Raw genomic sequence first — 16673 nt, 5'->3', positions numbered from 1 at the left:
AGTATAAGGTCAGAATTCCAGGTAATAGAATGAATATTACTTGTAGTTATTATGTTTCTGTCCCCAAATCCTACAAAGGGATATACTAAAATCTTAGAATCCCATTTATCCCTTCATGAATTATCTAGGTAAAAGTCTGATTTTTTTTTAATGTAACAGACTAGGAACATAATCTTAATTGGGAGTGACTTTTAAAAAAATTAATTTTGACCATGATCTTATTTTTTTAATGGGTGCTTTTGAGAATGTTAGGCCTTAAATTAGAGCTTTCAGTTTTATTTGGCAATACTCATCCCTTCTCTTTGTCTCCATGTTGCCCTCATGTGAATCAACAGGGTATGGCAGCAGACAAAATCCCTTCAATATGCAAGCAAGGCTCCATGAAACAATCCCCTACTGGCTCTCAAAGTAGGCCCTACAGGAGGGAAAGTATGATGTGGCCACTGCATGCCCTTCTTCCAGATCCCAGGACTCTTGAATTGTTGCTATGGAATCATGAAGTAGATAAATTTAAAGTGAATGATATTTATAGCTCTTGTTTGGGAGAGATGAGAGATTCCTAAAATCAGATGAGTTCTTTATATATCCTGGGAAATGTGCAGGACTGAGGGAGTGAGCTTTAATTGGCTAATTAAGGTTAGAGCTTATACAGTTATGGAACAATTATTGCTCAGCCAGGAACTAAGCCTTTCTGTTCTTCTGTAAGAAATAAGTTACACTTTTTTTTTTTACAAACATGATAATGCACTTCAGGGATTTCAGTGGCTGTGCATGGGATCCAGAGGCTAGATTTATATTTGTTTCCTAAAAAACTACCACTAGGCCATGTGGCATTACATGGGCAATTTAAAGAGACTTCTTTCTGAATCTAATTAGTTTAGATTTTCCATTAACTACAAATGTCAATACTGTCTATGTAGTCTTGAAATGAACCCTCTGTTCTACTCTGTATATAATCTCTCCCTTGAGGATCTTATCCACTCTACCAATTTTAATTATCACCTCTATGCAGTTGACTCCTCAGTCTCTATCTTTATTTCTTATCTTTTTTTCTGGAAACAAATTTCTACTTGGATGCCCCAATATCAGTTCAAACTTAGGATTTCTACATCTAAACTCATCTTTCCCTACTCCCTGCCTAATTCCCTTCACTCCTTTTTTAGTCAGTGGTTCGGTTCAAATTTAACAGATATTTATTAAGTACCCACTATCTGCAAAGAATGGAACACTGTACTGAAGATACAAAAATAAATAAGAATTTATCTCTACCCTTAGGGAGTTCACAATCTATTCAGTTCAATAAGCTAACAAGCATTTATCAAGTATCTACAATGAGTAAAGGACTATGCTAGGAACTGGTAATACAAAGACAAAAATGAAATATCCCCTGCCCTCAAGGAGCTTACATTCTAGTAGGAAGATATAAAACATTGCAAATATTTTAGTACAGGGCTGTCCAAAATGCAGCCTTCAGTGTGATTTATGCCGCCAGCCTACAAGCATAGAAATCTACATAAATGCTTTAGTAAATGAAGCCGAGCTACTGCAGAGCTCTCACTAAAATGGCAAATCAAAATATATTGTCTATTGTTTCCATAAAAACCTAAGGTTGGACAGCCCTGTTTTAGTACATCAAGCATCTGTTATTTCATCACTGCTGAATGCTCTCTTATCACCTGCCTCCAGGACTATTATGAGGACCAAATTAAATATTTGTAAAAAGTCCTTAGAACACAGTAGGCACTATGTAAATGCTTATTCTCCTCTCCTTTCCTAATTCCCTAATGATGTGGATTGCCATCTATCCATGCATTTGGCTCCTGAGTTGATATGGCTAAAAAATCATCACCTGATATTTCAGGTGACAAGCTTCCATGAAGTCAGCTAGGATGGTCCTTAGATACAGAAACAAGAGCCATTGCCTAGCTTCTCCTGCTTGGTAGGACCTGCCAAAACTACCATGACTAGGATAGATTTCAAAAACCTAGGGCTATCTTCAGTGGGACATCAGAGTAAAGATTTGGTGGAAAATATAAAAATATCTATAATACAAATGAAACCTGATGAGTACATAAAAAAGGCACAATCAGTGATATGTAAAGACCATGGTGGTCCCACTGTGATGATGATGGAAAACTTTACAAATGGTATGATGCCATGTGGTGCATAAGAGTTCTTGTCCTATCCAAATGTACTGTTTTTTGGTTTTTGTTTTTTTACCAGTAAACCCAGTTCTAAGCTCACTATTAAGCTTAGAACTCTGCACTCTGTGGCTTCTTCAGATTTCAGGCTGCCACTTTTCTTCCCTTACCAGTATTTGCAAGCCTCCACGCTGGCTAGTTTAGCAGCTATGAGGAGAAATCCATAGGGCTTCATTCACCCCATCTACTGCCCCTCCCCATAACAATACACCCACATTTTAGTTATTAAAAGGAGATTTACTATGAAACACTATATAGGAATATATAATGGGAAAAGTGAGAAGAATAGCAATCAATGAAAAAAACCTAACAGTTAATAGATTTCATACTTTCTCATAATTTAATATCCCATATGCTATGGGCTATTTGCTTACTCTCCCTAACTCCTCTCTTACCTAAAATTCTTTTTTCTGGGCTCAGTCATGATAGTTATTTGGTTCAAGTTCCATAGCTATGGAATTGGTAGTCAGAACTGCCCATTTCAGTCTTCTAGAATTTACTTCCTCAGTTCACATTACAGAATATTAAAATTGGGGCCTAAGCAAAACTTTGTTCCTGCTACCCCCCTGATTTGGTATAAGTAACTATGCAAAAGCAAAAGACTCCTGTCATCTGATACATGAAGCATGCTCACAGTTCTTCTTATCGTATAGACCTTAGTGAAGACTACAGAGAGCCTGAAGTTAGCAGTCTCCATATAGTTTCCAGATGAGCAAGTGGGGCATCATGTTGTAGAGAAAAGTATACATGACTTAGAGTCAGTAGGACCCAGTGTGAATCCTGTCTTGGATATTTAGTAGCTGTGTGACCCTGGGCAAGTCATCTTTGGGTAAAGTGTGCATAATACTATATACTTCATAGACTTGTTGTAAGGATCAAATGAAATAGCTCTACCCTAGGTTCAAGTAGTGGTGATGATGATGATGATGATGATGAAGAAGTAGCATTTTATGGCCCTTTAAGGTTCGTAAAATGTTTTTTATATGTCATCTCATTTGAGCTTTACAACAACCTTGTAAGGTAAATATTACTATTATCGCCATTTTACAGATAAGAGAACTAAAGCTAAGAGGTTAAGTGACTTGCTCAGGGTCACATAGCTAGTCAGGCAAGATTCTAACTCAGCTCTTTCTGACTCCAAGTCCAATACTCTATCCACTATGCACTCTGGCCCCAAACTCTAGACATTCCTCCCCCTCCCATACTCTGTAACACAGATAAACTGGCTTTCTCTCTGTTCCTCATAAACAATACTCTTAGCTCCTATCTCAGTGCTTTGTATTAGCCACCCCACATACCTGGAATGTACTTCCTCCTTACCTCCATCTCAGAGAGCATTTCCCTTCCTTTAAGACACAACCCATGCATGCAACATTTCTTGATTGGCCCCAATTTCTAGTGCCTTGCCCACAACTACCTTACATTTAACTATTTTTGTATTAATTGTAAAAGTTAGCATTTACACAGCATTTTTCATTTTTCAATGTGCTTTACAAATAGTCTCATTTTCTCCTCACAAAATTCTAGGAGATTGGTACTATTATTATCCACATTTGAAGAAGATGAGGCAGACAGGTTAAGTGACTTGCCCAGGATCAAACAGCTAGTTAGTGTCTGAGCTAGGATTTGAATTCAAGTCTTCCTGACCTAAGTCTAGCATTCTTTCCATGGTGCCACCTAGCTTCCTATTTTTGCTCTTTATATTTCTATTTTATTTTTATATATACTGTCTGAGGAAGGATTTGAATTCAGCTCTTCCTGACCTAAGTCTAACATTCTTTCCATGGTGCCACCTAGCTTCCTATTTTTGCTCTTTATATTTCTACTGTATTTTTATATATACACTATCTGAGGAAAGATTTGAATTCAACTCTTCCTGACCTAAGTCTAACATTCTTTCCGTGGTGCCACCTGGCTTTCTATTTTTACTCTTTATATTTCTGTTGCATTTTTATATATACTTATTTTCTCCCTCACTAGAATATATGCTTCTTGTGATTTGGGATTATTTCATTCTTCGTACTTTTTTCTCTAAGCACCCAGCATGGTGCATGGCATCTAGTAGATGCTTAAAAAGCACTTGATTGATAGTCATCCTTTCCAGTGACATCTTCTAGCACCCCTACTGTCTAAGTGAACTGTTCAAGTATTGTTCTCCCCTTGCTTGTCATCATGGTTTATCCCCACCAAAGTTTCAGTATGACACCAACCGTCAAGACCTAGATCACATCTTTCTTTTTCTGTGAAGCCTCCCCTGGCTATTTCAAATCACAATGATCTTTTCCATTCTTTGAGGGAGGCAATGTACTATAGTGGAAAAAACACTGAATTTCAAGTGAGACCCTCTGCATTCAAGTCCTAGTTCTTCTACTTATGACTTTTGTGGTATTATACAAGTCAGTTAACCTCTCTTGGACTGAATTTCTACATTTAAAAAATGACAGGTTTCTTTCCCTCTCCTGCTGCTCAAGGAGCCGACCACCACCACGTAGCTAGTGCAGAGCCTTGGAGAATGACACTGTAACCATCAGAACCAGGAAGTTCATGACTAACAGACTTTTTCAGCCAAAACAGATTGTTATAGATGTTCTTTGTCCTGGAAAGGCCTCAGCGCTCAAGACCGAAATACGAGAAAAACTGGCTAAGATGTACGAGACGAGTCCAGACATCATTTTTGTCTTTGAATTCAGAACCCATTTGGGTGGTGGCAAAACAGCAGGCTTCAGCATGATTTATGATTCCCTTGACTATGCAAAGAAAAATGAATCAAAGCACAGACTTGCAAAGCATGGCCTGAATGAGAAGAAAAAGACATCAAGAAAACCCCAAAAGGAACACAAGAACAGAATGAAGAAAGTCAGGGGTACTGCAAAGGCAAATGTTGGTGCTGGCAAAAAGAAGGAATAAAAGGCACTACGGATAATGTTTATCTGTGAAGATAATTTTTCATCAGAGTATAAATAAACTATGTAAAAACTTTTTTAAAAATGAGAGGTTTAGACTAGATAGTCACTAAGGTCCCTTTCAGTTCTAAGCCTATGATCCTAAAAATTTCTATGGCCTTATTATTTGCAACACTCACTCGGTATGTATCACATACTGTTTTATATTGTTATTCAGTTTTTTGAAGGCGTACATCATTTCCCAAACAAGACTGTAAGTTTCGTGGTGGCAGTGAAGATATTTTTGTATTTCTCAAAACACTCAGCATAGTTGTGTTGAAATTATATTTTGTTATGGTCCCCCTGACCACTGCATCGCTTAGTATAGTAAGGAGGTATATAAGTAGCCAAGGTAAGGTAAAAATAAATAAGAAATCGGAATTAAGAGTAGAAAAGAGAACATAGAAGTCATTTGCCAAAAAACTGCTTGCTAAATTAATCAAGGCCACGTCCAGACTATGACCTAAATTAGGAGAAGCTAGCTAGGCCCCAGTAATAGCCCCATAGTCTGTAAGCTATAGATAAACTCCAGACATATCCAATAAAGCCAGAGAAATGTTACACAAATTAGGGAACCCTAAGGCTATACTGATGACTTTGAGATGATATTGATATGCTGACAAGTTAAGCTCCAGGTGGTATACATAAGAGGGCTTCCTCCCAGAACTTTATAGGTAACGGGATCCCCAAACCCTTCCCCCAGTACTCCTTTACCCACTATGGGGCCATGCTGCTCAAGTGTTCCTAACTCCTACCGTAAGTTCTGGAAGTGACTCTGTGCGCCCTTTTGTCCTCCCCATTTCTTTGCTAAGCTGTCTTCCTTCCATTCCCACCCCATTCACCTTGCTGTTTGCCACTTTCTGTGCCTTATTAAAGTATGATTGATGCATTACTCCCCACTTGGCTACCAGCATGATCTTTCCAGGTGAGTATCCAAAGAATCAGACTTGTTTCAGCCTGATCCAACCAGGGGCCCCTTTATGATTCTTTTCCTTAGGCATAAACAAGGCACCAGGGCTGGATTTGTTTGCAGCCACACTTACCCATTAGGTAGAAAGCAAGGGCAGACAAAGGAGCCTGTTGCCTGCCCCCATCCCATAGAGGTCTCCCTTCGTAGTTGGATCTTAATAGAACACATGCATAGATACACAGTAAATAAGTGTTGATTGGTGGATTGCAAAGTTAGAAAACAGCAAGGAATTAATTTAATTTGTGCAAGTCATCAAAACCATAAGGTTTTTTTTTAATTAAAAAACATTCTTTAGTATAAGTCCAAGGACAAAAGACACGAAGAAGAATAAAGAATAATATTATATAACACTTACCATCTAGAAATTGAGATCACATATCATCCTCAGCATGTTATCATACAGGGTCTAGTCAATGTATGATGCCCAGAATAATCCCTAGAATACTGATCGATGTCTTTTGATCGCCCTGGAAATTTCTGTCACAAGGCACTGACCTTATAAATTTGGAACCTTTCTTTGTGGGAGACATTGGAAAAAAGAAGCTGGCTATGAGTGATGCTCTTATTCTATCTCTATGCCAGGCCTTCTGTGTTGTGATCAGCCTATAGTTACGCTAATTTTCTGGGTTCTTAGGTACATGGAAGAGTAAACAGCCACTGTATAATGTCTACTAAAATAAGCCTTTAAAAGAAATCTAAAATACGTTGCAAATAACTTCAGTTAAAAAGTTTAATTCTTTATGCATTCATGGCAGAGACAGGATTCAGGGGCAGCTATATGACACAGTGGACAGAGCGCACGGCCTGGAGTCAGGAAGACTTGAGTTCAAATGTGGCCTCAGACACTAGCTTTGTGACCCTGAAAAAGTCATTCTGCTTCAGTTTCCTCATCTGTGAAATGTGGATAATAGCACCTATCTCTCACAGTTGTGGAAACTAAATGAGATAATACGTGTAAAGCCCTTAGCACAGTGTCTGGAACACAGTGGGTACAATATAAATACATATTTCTTTTCCTTTCCCCAAAAGGATATTAATAAATTTGTGCATTGGGCTAATTATAAAATAAAATTCAACAGGGATAAATATTCTCAAAGTATCCTTAAGTTAAAAAATCAACTTCATAAAAACACTGTTTTCATAAGTATAGAATAGGGAGAGCATGGTTTCATAGCATTGGAGATCATAGGATCATAGATTAAGAACTAAAAGGGACCTTAGAAACTATTGAGTCCTTCTTGCAGATGTTTACTTCATTTTAAAGATGAGGAAACTGATCCTGAAAAAAGGTTCAGTAACTTACCCAGTTCATACAGTTCTGTCTTGGTCAGAGTTTCTTAGGCATTTTTTGAACTTAAGGCTTCCTGACTCTATACCCAGTGCTATATAGCCACCAATTTGTCTGTAAAAGACAAACAAACGTCTGTGGGTTTGGATGGACTTCAGGGTCGTAATGAGTCAGCGGTGTGATATGGTACGCAAAAAATCTAACTCTAAGTTGGGCTATGTTAAGATAGGGACAGCTTCCTCTAATAAAGAGGTAATCGACCCTCACATAGCCTTTGTCAGATGTCATCTAGAGTATTGTGCTCAGTTCTGGGCTGTATGGTTTATGACAGATGTTGATAAAATGGAGGGCAACCAAGATAGTGACTTATTAGGACTGGTTGAAGTAACTGAGGATGTCTATCCTAGAGAAAAGAAGACTCAGGGGATACATTATAGCTGTCTGCAAGTATTTGAAAGGCTGTCATGAGGAAGGATTAGTCTTGTTTAGTTCAGCATGAAGGCAGAACTAGTAGAAAGGGGTAGAATAATTAATACCACCACGACTACTACTACTACTAGCCAGTAGCACTTTAAGGAGTGCAAAGTTTTTATATATGTTATCTCCTGTGATGTTCATAACAACTCTGTAAGGTAGGTCCTATTATTTTTACAGATGAGGAAAGAGAGAGGTTAAATGACTTTATAAGGGTCACAGAGTTAAGCAAGTTCAAATCCCGAACGAGATTTGAACTCTGATCTTCCTGAGTGCAAGTCCAGCATTCTACCTACTGTGCTATCTAGCTGCCTGGAAGCTTTTTTTCCTTTTTTTTAAAAAGTTGTAAAGAGGCAAATTTAGGCTTGATTTCTGGGAAAACCTACCTAACAATTAGACCCCATGAAAAGTACAACAGGTTGCCCTTGATAAGGTTAGGTCTCTCTTTGGGTCACTACTTTTCCTTTATGTTATAGTCAGGATTCCTTTAGATAGACTAGAACCCAAAAGTTCCCTTGCAACTCCCAGATTCTTGGAGTCTGTGATCGACAAAGGGAAAGAATAAAGAAGCATGGAGGCAGTACTGTTTCCTGTATACTTAAGGTCCTGGTTTATCATACATATTAGTCTTTTTATAAATATATGTGATATTTTAATAAAAATTCAGTTGTTATATTGGTTAGCTACCCTATAGTCATAGCTCTGTGGTCTTAAGAAATGCATATATTTCTGAATGTATGCATCCTAATGTCTTCTAAGAGGAAAAAAATGAAATGATATATGTTATCTTGATAACTGCCATTCCTACCTTTGAGTGAACTAGCTTCAAATAAAATACAGATTGTCCTGAGAACTAGTCATTGGATGAAGTTTTAGAAAGGAAAACTTCATTCAAATATAAAGAATTTTCTAACAATTAAAGCCGTCCCAAAATGGAATGAGGTGGCTCAGTGCTAGAGCTATCGAAGGTGATTTATCATTCACTAGTGGTATTGATGAGGTGGGTTCATGTGTTAACAAAATGGGGACTAGAGGGCCACTCAAATCCCCTCCAACTTTTAGAACATAGGAGTCTATGTGAATGTTCTTTTCATAATCATTTCAATCAATTACGACTTTGAAAACACTATATACCTTGAACAAACTATTTTAGCTGCTGAGACCAGTACCAAATGTTTAAAGAGGTTTTTTTTGAGGGGGGAAGGCAGGGCAATTGGGGTCAAGTGACTTGCCCAAGGTCACACAGCTAATAAGTGTGTCAAGTGTCTGAGGTCGCATTTGAAGTCAGGTCCTCCTGATTCCAGAGCTGGTGCTCTACTCACTGCGCCACCTAGCTGCCCCTAAAGAGGTTTTATATATATGTATGTATATATATGTATGTATATATATATATATTCATTAACATTACATCCATTAAATGTATGCAGAAACATGACACTCTAGCTAAAAGGAGTCCTCCCCTCTCCCTGCCTTCCCTGGAAGCTTAGAGAATTTTTTAGCTCCCCTGTCTAAAACCACTAAAAATAAAAGGTGCTAAATTTTAGATACTTCAAGATTCCATATAACTTAATACTTGCAAATGTGGGACCTTTGCCCCCTCTACATAAGCTAGTCTTAGTAAAAGGAATAGCTGGCAAACTATAGCTGGCAAGGAATAGTAAGATTTCAGTTCTTGTCTTGATTATCCCATGGGCTAAGTGACCTTGGGCAAATTACCTGACCTCTGATGCTCTTGTTTCCCCCTGTAGAAAATTATAATAGGGGATGATAATATCTATCCCTCTTTGCAGTATAATTAATCAGCTATAAATGCAAAAAAATGCATAACTTTGAAAATAAAATTTCCACATAAATATTATTTAACATTATTAATAGAAACTAGAACATCATTATCAACAACAAAATGCATTGTCTTTCTTTTATATCTTTTCTGGCAATGAGACGAAGGAAACTCAAAGCTCTGCAAGGTATATTTTTACCCATCCTCTTGCTTAGCAATTACTTAGGTTGGGCCCCAAAGTGAGACAGAAAAGACAAAAACAAAGGACTTCTCTGTTCCTCTGTTTATTAGAAACCAAGGACGACATTGGAAAAGTTCTCCCCAAAATCATGCTTTATAAGTCTTTAAAAGTTCTAGGCAAATATTCATTTAAGTGCATAATAAACAAGGGAAAGCAAATATACTTTTTAAAGCTTCCTGTGCAAACGACCTATTTAGTCAAGAAAGGGGTGCACTATGAACTTCCTTCTTGCTACATAATTTCTAGCAACTATCTTCATGAATGAGAATATTCTCTCTATCAAAGCAACTCCTCTTAGTGACTCAGTGGGTACTTTATGAATGACTGTGCCTAACCCTCTGGTGATTCACTTCTATGAACTTTGTTGGACTGGTCTTCAGATGACAGCCAGACAACCTGTCTCCCAGACCATAAGCAAAGGCTTTCCAGTTTGGTGGGACCTGACAGAAGTCTGCTCCCCTAGCCTTTAAGAACCTCTGCCTCATCTCTCTGCCATGATGTGTTGAGGCAATGGAGTACAACTTTAGTAGATGATTTAATTCATATCTGTTTTAAAACAGGGCATATGCCTCCATCTATAATGTAGTTTCAGAGTCTTTTTCCCCTGTGTTTGCAAAGTTAACAATGCTGCTGCTATTAAAATTGTCTACCTTCTGTCACCCAAATGTGTTATTTCTCTATCATTAATAATTAGTCATAGATTTATTATTCATTCTTGTACACTCCTAAAATGAGGTATCACGAATATGCTTAGATCCTTAGCAACAGAATATTGGGCATTCCATGTAACTAAGATGTATGTATCACCTATTCACAAACAGATCTGTTGTCAGGGTGGCCTAACAAGAATGTATTTTAAGACAGAAACAGACACAGTATCTTTCCTATTTCCATCTCTTTTGAACCCATCTAGAGGAAATTCCAAACACTGGCAACTTACTAAAAGCCTCACTATTTCTTCTGGTACATCTCCTTTCAGCCTTGAGAGCTCCAGGATTAGCTTTGGAGCTGGGAGATTGTGGTCAAGGATATTGGGGAGCAGGAGAAACATAGTCACCTTGCACCTACAGCCTGGAGGTCAGCCATAGAGCAGGTATTGCAGCTGTCTCCAAGGAATGTCACAGTGTTACTCCAGTAGAATCTCAATAATCCAGCATTCCAAAAACCAGCAGCTTTTGAAAAAAAAAACAATAGAACTGAATAGCAAATCCCTTTATAGCTTCCAGCTAAGGCATTAGAATGGGCTACATAAAGGATTATCTATAGCAAGGATTCTTAACCATTTTCCTGTGGCGGAACTCTGGCAATCTGGTGAAGTCTCTAGACCCCTTCTCAGAATAATGTTTTTAAGTGCATAAAATAAAACACAGAGGAGTACAAAGGAAAGTAAGTATATTGAAATATTGTTATCAAACATATTTTTTAAAAGTTCATGGACTCCAGTTTAAGAATCCCTGCTTTATAGAGTATAAGTGTGTGTGTGTGTGTGTGTGTGTGTGTGTGTGTGTGTGTAGTGTGAGTGAGCACACCTACTAGTTAAAAATATTTTTCCCTAGGAATGATCTTAATGCAATTTTCAATGCATTTAGCCTACATCATGTGCAACCCAAAAATAAACATGAATATGCACAGATATTTCATTGTAGCATCCAAAACTAGGAAAAAGGCATAACTAGAAACACTGGTACCCCTGACCCACTGCAACAGAAAGTGTTTCAGGTTCACTGAAATACAGCAAGGAACACTAATTTTGTTTGAGATTATATGTTCTTGTACGTGCTACATAAGTAGGAAATAAATTTCTGGCAGCATTTTATGGTTTCATGGAAACAGCACTAAACTTAGACTCATGAGACCCGAGTTCAAATACCTGCTCTATCATTTACTGGCTGTGTAAGCTTGGGCAATAACAACCTCTCTGGCCCTCCATTTCCTCATCTGTAAAATGAGATGGGTTAGGTGACTTCCAATGTCCCTTCCAGCTCTAGATTAATGATCCTATGATTGCACTCCCTAACCTCTAAAATGAAGTTCTTCTGACTCTGTTGATTGAATTAATGCTTACTGAAATAGCTAACATTTATATCATCACAGTTACACAGTGAAACTTAAGGACTTGGTTTAGTATGAACATCAAAATTTTTTTGGCAACATTCATTTTATCAGACACTTCCTCAAATCTGCCAACTTGCTTTGTTAGAAAATACTGGAAAGAGTCTATAGCTTTTCAGGATTTTTTTAAACATTTGATTTTTTTCCCTTTAAGCATACTGGCTATTATTAGTCCAGCAGTTAATGGCAATTATGTACAAATGGGAGCAAATCAAGTTTCATCACAGTTAGCTCCTTCTACTTTGCTTATCTCAGATCTTTGATTTTCCTTGCCCATTTTTAGGAGAACCCCTTCAGTTGCAGTTATTGTTTTCAAAGTTGATCATCTCATCTATCAAAATCACCTCCAAATGAATAGAACCATTTTCCTTTTTTTGTTTTCTATATCACTGGTAGGCTGGTAACATAACTGGTTATCAATAACCATGATAATTTAAGAAAGACACCCTCATCTTCAAGCTGTTTTTGTGTTTGCCTTCAAAGATTTTGCAACCTAGTAGGGAAAATAAATTTGTTGTTTAGTTGTTTTTCAGTAGTGTCCAACTCTTGGTGACCCCATTTGGAGTTTTCTTGGCAAAGATACTGGAGTGGTTTGCCATTTCCTTCTCTAGCTCATTTTACAGATGAGGAAACTGAGGCAAACAGGGTTAAGTGACTTGCCCAGGGTCACACAGCTAGTAAGTGTCTGAGTCTGTATTTGAACCTGGGAAGATGAGTCTTCCTAACTCCAGTAGTGGCAGCTAGCCACCTAGTTTTGCCACCTAGCTTCCCAGTGGGAAATAAAACACATTTACAAATAACTACATTATTAAGGCAGTCTAACTTAAGGACCACAAATGGAGGAAATAAAATTCTATAGGATATCAGAGCACAAATCCATCACCTCCCACTAGTGTGATCAGGGAAAGTTTCAAGAGCTTGGACAAGTCTTTCTGCTTCTCTGGGCCTCAGTTTCATATGCGATGAGATTAGACTAAATCATCTCTAAGGTCCTTTCCTGCTTTACATGTATGGCCTTATAAACCTATGAGGTAGTTTGGAAATGCTATGCATTCTTTAAAGGCAGAGGTGGAAAGTTCTGGCACTTCAAGAGAAGGAAATAATTTGAGTAAAATACTGTTAATACATGTTGGCATTTATAAAGTACTTTAAGGTTTGCAAAGCACTTTACAAATTTTATCTCACTTGATCCTCAAAACAACCCTGCAAATTACCACAGTGGTGTGTTGGAAAATGTTTAACCACAAGCTTCCCCTTCCCCACAACCAATGTATGCATGACACTTTTAAATGTAATCTGTATTACTAATATTTTCTTCATTACTTTCTTAAATTTAGATAATCAACATTACAATACATCTATCCTGACAGTAGGTGGTTAATAAATGTCTATTGATCGATTGATTTATACTGTTTGCAATTTCTGAGGTGGAAATGCTCACTGAAAACTTAACAATCAGCTCTCTTTCCATTTTGAGCTGGCTCCACCACAACTTTGGAGGAAGGTGCTTTTGTTAGCTCTTTTTACACATAAGGAAACTGAAGCAGATAGAAATCAATTGACTTGCCCTGAATCACACAACTGGTATGGATCTGAGACTGGATAGGTACTCAGGTCTTCCTGATTCCAGGTCCCACGCTCTATCCATTCCTCCACCCAGCTGCCTAGGGGAAGCTGGAGAATGGTGAATAAACCAATTTGCGTGGGGATGAGTATAAGGCTGGTATAGAGGAGGAATAGAAGATAAGCCTAGAAAGGTAGATTGTGCAAGTTATTCACTGCAAGGGTAAAGATTGTCAACTTTTTTGGGTAGGTGATAGGAACTCATCGAAGGATTTTGAAACAACGAATGATGTTTTAAAAAGTAGTGTTTAAGAAGATTAATAGCTTGGAGAAGGCAGCATATGGACAGACAAATCACCTGAAGTCCAAATGTGAATTGAATAAAGACTTGAAGCAGTCATAAGCAAAAGAAATGTAAAGAAAGTAATATCAGTAAGACCTTGAACTAACAGAACTTTTTCTACCGATTAGGTGAAAGAGAAAAGTCAAAGAGGACTCCAAATTTTAAAGTCTAGGCATATGGGAGGAAGCTGCTGAATGAACTAACGAAACAGGGAAGTCAAAAGGAGATGCCGGTTGAGGGGAAGATGATGGTTTTCGGTGTAGGATTATACATATGTATAATACATACACATATATACATATATAATATGTACACATATACACACATAGATAGATAGACAGATAGATAGATAGATAGAAAAGATCTATATAAAGAATCCTCAGAAGCCATTTAGTCCAACCCTCTCCTTTTACCGAGGAAGAAAGTGAGTCAAATTTGGAGAGGTTAAATAACTTGCCCAAAGTCACACAGACAGTTGAGTTTCAGCACTAGGATTTGAACCTAGGTTTTCTGACTCCAGAGCCAGCACTTTTCCCACTATAACAAACAAAAGACACCCTGGTAGAGATATATTATTCTGGTTAGTAGCTTAGAGTTGTTTTTGCTATCTATTTTCAGTATCTTAAAATATTCTACTATAATTACATCTCAACTTGAAAATAGCAAGAAATCCTGCAGTTACTCTTTGGCTATTAAAGATTCCTCATGGCTTTTGTTTTTCTGCAGTTATCCATCTCATTTGATGTAGCTGTCCCTTACAGCCAATGCAGTGGATTCATAGTCTTCCCCTTAATGCTGATTTGTCACTAACCTGGGCATTTCTCCAAGTCCAAAGATAGTAGTGAAAATTATAGGCTCTTCCTACAGAGTTTTCTTTTTTTAGCAACAAGAGCTGAGCTCTATGCTAGCAAGCCTTAACCTTTCTTGGATTTATAGCCTTTTTTCTTACAGAATCACCTCCTCAGCTTTATCAAAACAGTCTTCAAAAAGAAACTAGACTCAGTGCTTAACAATAAAAAGAGGTGGTTTACATAATTCCTTGCCAAACATATCTATGGTTTTCTAAATATTCAGTCTGAACCAAGAAAATGTGAAATCTCATCTAAATATTCTAACCTTATATACTTTTAGCACTTGAATTTTAGAACAATAGGTTACAATATCCTGTATTTATTTTTCTGTGAACATGTTATAGTGCCTTAATATAATGAAAACTCCTTGAGGGCAGGCACTGTCATTTTTAGTTTTTTTTCTCCCCAGTGTCAAGCTCCTTGCCAGACACACGGTAGGCAGTTAATAAATGTTCGCTAATTTGTGTGTGTGCGTATGAACATATATACATATATACACACACACACGTGTATATATACTTAAATTTTGTTGCTTAATAATATATGTTATCATAAGCTTCTGAGAAAATAAAAACAAATATATAACTAAATCTAGCCTCAATCCACAAATCCCAATCCATAATTCACAAAAAAACAGATTTATAACTAAATCTAGCCTTCTTGATCAACAAAAAATCCTTTGCAATTAAGCAATAAGATGGAGGACTAGATATTTTCTGTGGCCCTCATTACCTCTCAAAACTCTCCAAATTAGGAATTATGAAAAAGAAATGAAGCAATTTCTGCTTTCTTCACAATGTTGGACCCCCAAAACCCTAGTGAGATAAAAAATCCAGTGAACTAATAGCAGAGAAGGCTAATCCCTAATCCTTAACATTAAAATTGATAAGACTTGGCAACTGTTGGATAATTGTGTGAGTAAAGAGTAGAGGATTACTCCAAGGTTGCAAACCTGGAAACCTGCAAGAAGAATGGTGGGACCCTCAACAAAAATGGTAAATTTATAAAGAGGAGAGGGTTTGGTAGAGGAAGATCATGAGTTGTGGGTATGCTGAGTTGGAGATCCCTATGGTACATCCAGGTGCAGGCTGCAATAAGCAGTTGGTTATGCAAGACTGGAGTCCAGGAGAAAACCTGGAGCTGGGTATATAGCTTGGGAAGTTGTCTGCAGAGAAATAATAGTTGAACTCATGGGAACTGATGAGATCACTGAGAGAGTGTTGAGAGAGGAGAGGATCTAGAATAGAGGGAGTGGTCATGGATGATAATCCGAAGGAAAATAGAAAGAGTGGTTCAACAGGCATAAAGAAAATAAATAGACATCCATGCCATGGAAAACTAGGAAGGAGAAGGTTGTCAACAATGTCAAATTCTGCAAAGTGTTCAAGACCTATGAGGGGTGACAAAAGTTTTTGGTAACTAAGACATCAGTGGTGGCCTTTGAGGCTGCAGTTTTAGTTGAACCATAAAATTAGAAACCAGATTACAAGAAATTGAGAAGTAAATGGGAAGTAATAAAATGGAGGCAAGAATTTCTTCCCTAAGAGTTTAACCATGAAAGAAAGGTAAAGTATAGGGTGAAAGTTGGAGAGGCTAGTAGGCAAATAGATAAAGCATTTATTGACTACTCCATATGTGCTAGATACTAAGGGTTAAGTAATGGGGTATAAATACAAGCCAATAAGGGAGTTCCTACCATCAGGGAGCTTATATTCTAATGGCAGAAAATAATACATAAAAAGAAACTGAAAAGGGGGTGTGGGGAGGATGGAATTGGTGGGTAGTGCCCCAGGGCAGGAGTATTTCAGGGATCTCAGAAATGTAGCTCAGTAGAATCAGGTGAAGGTGGTTTTTGTTTGTTGGTTTGTTTTTGTTTTTTAAGGATTAGAGATACCTGGGCATGTTTAT

At 37.6% G+C, this 16673-nt stretch overlaps 1 protein-coding gene across 1 annotated transcript in view; it reads left to right on the top strand.

Moving 5' to 3' along the window:
- LOC118836910 (40S ribosomal protein S24-like) overlaps nucleotides 1-5108 on the top strand; it is a 31283-nt gene extending 26175 nt beyond the window's left edge. The window contains exon 2 of the mRNA XM_036744014.1: nucleotides 4698-5108. Within this exon, the coding sequence (XP_036599909.1) occupies nucleotides 4698-5108 (411 nt within the window). The remainder of the gene's footprint in view (nucleotides 1-4697) is intronic.
- Nucleotides 5109-16673: the final 11565 nt, after the last annotated feature.

The sequence above is a fragment of the Trichosurus vulpecula genome, chromosome 2 (genome assembly GCF_011100635.1).
Source record: "Trichosurus vulpecula isolate mTriVul1 chromosome 2, mTriVul1.pri, whole genome shotgun sequence".
Taxonomy (NCBI): domain Eukaryota; kingdom Metazoa; phylum Chordata; class Mammalia; order Diprotodontia; family Phalangeridae; genus Trichosurus; species Trichosurus vulpecula.
The sequence above is the reverse complement of the archived record's forward strand: the minus strand, read 5'-3'. Positions and strand labels throughout refer to the sequence as shown.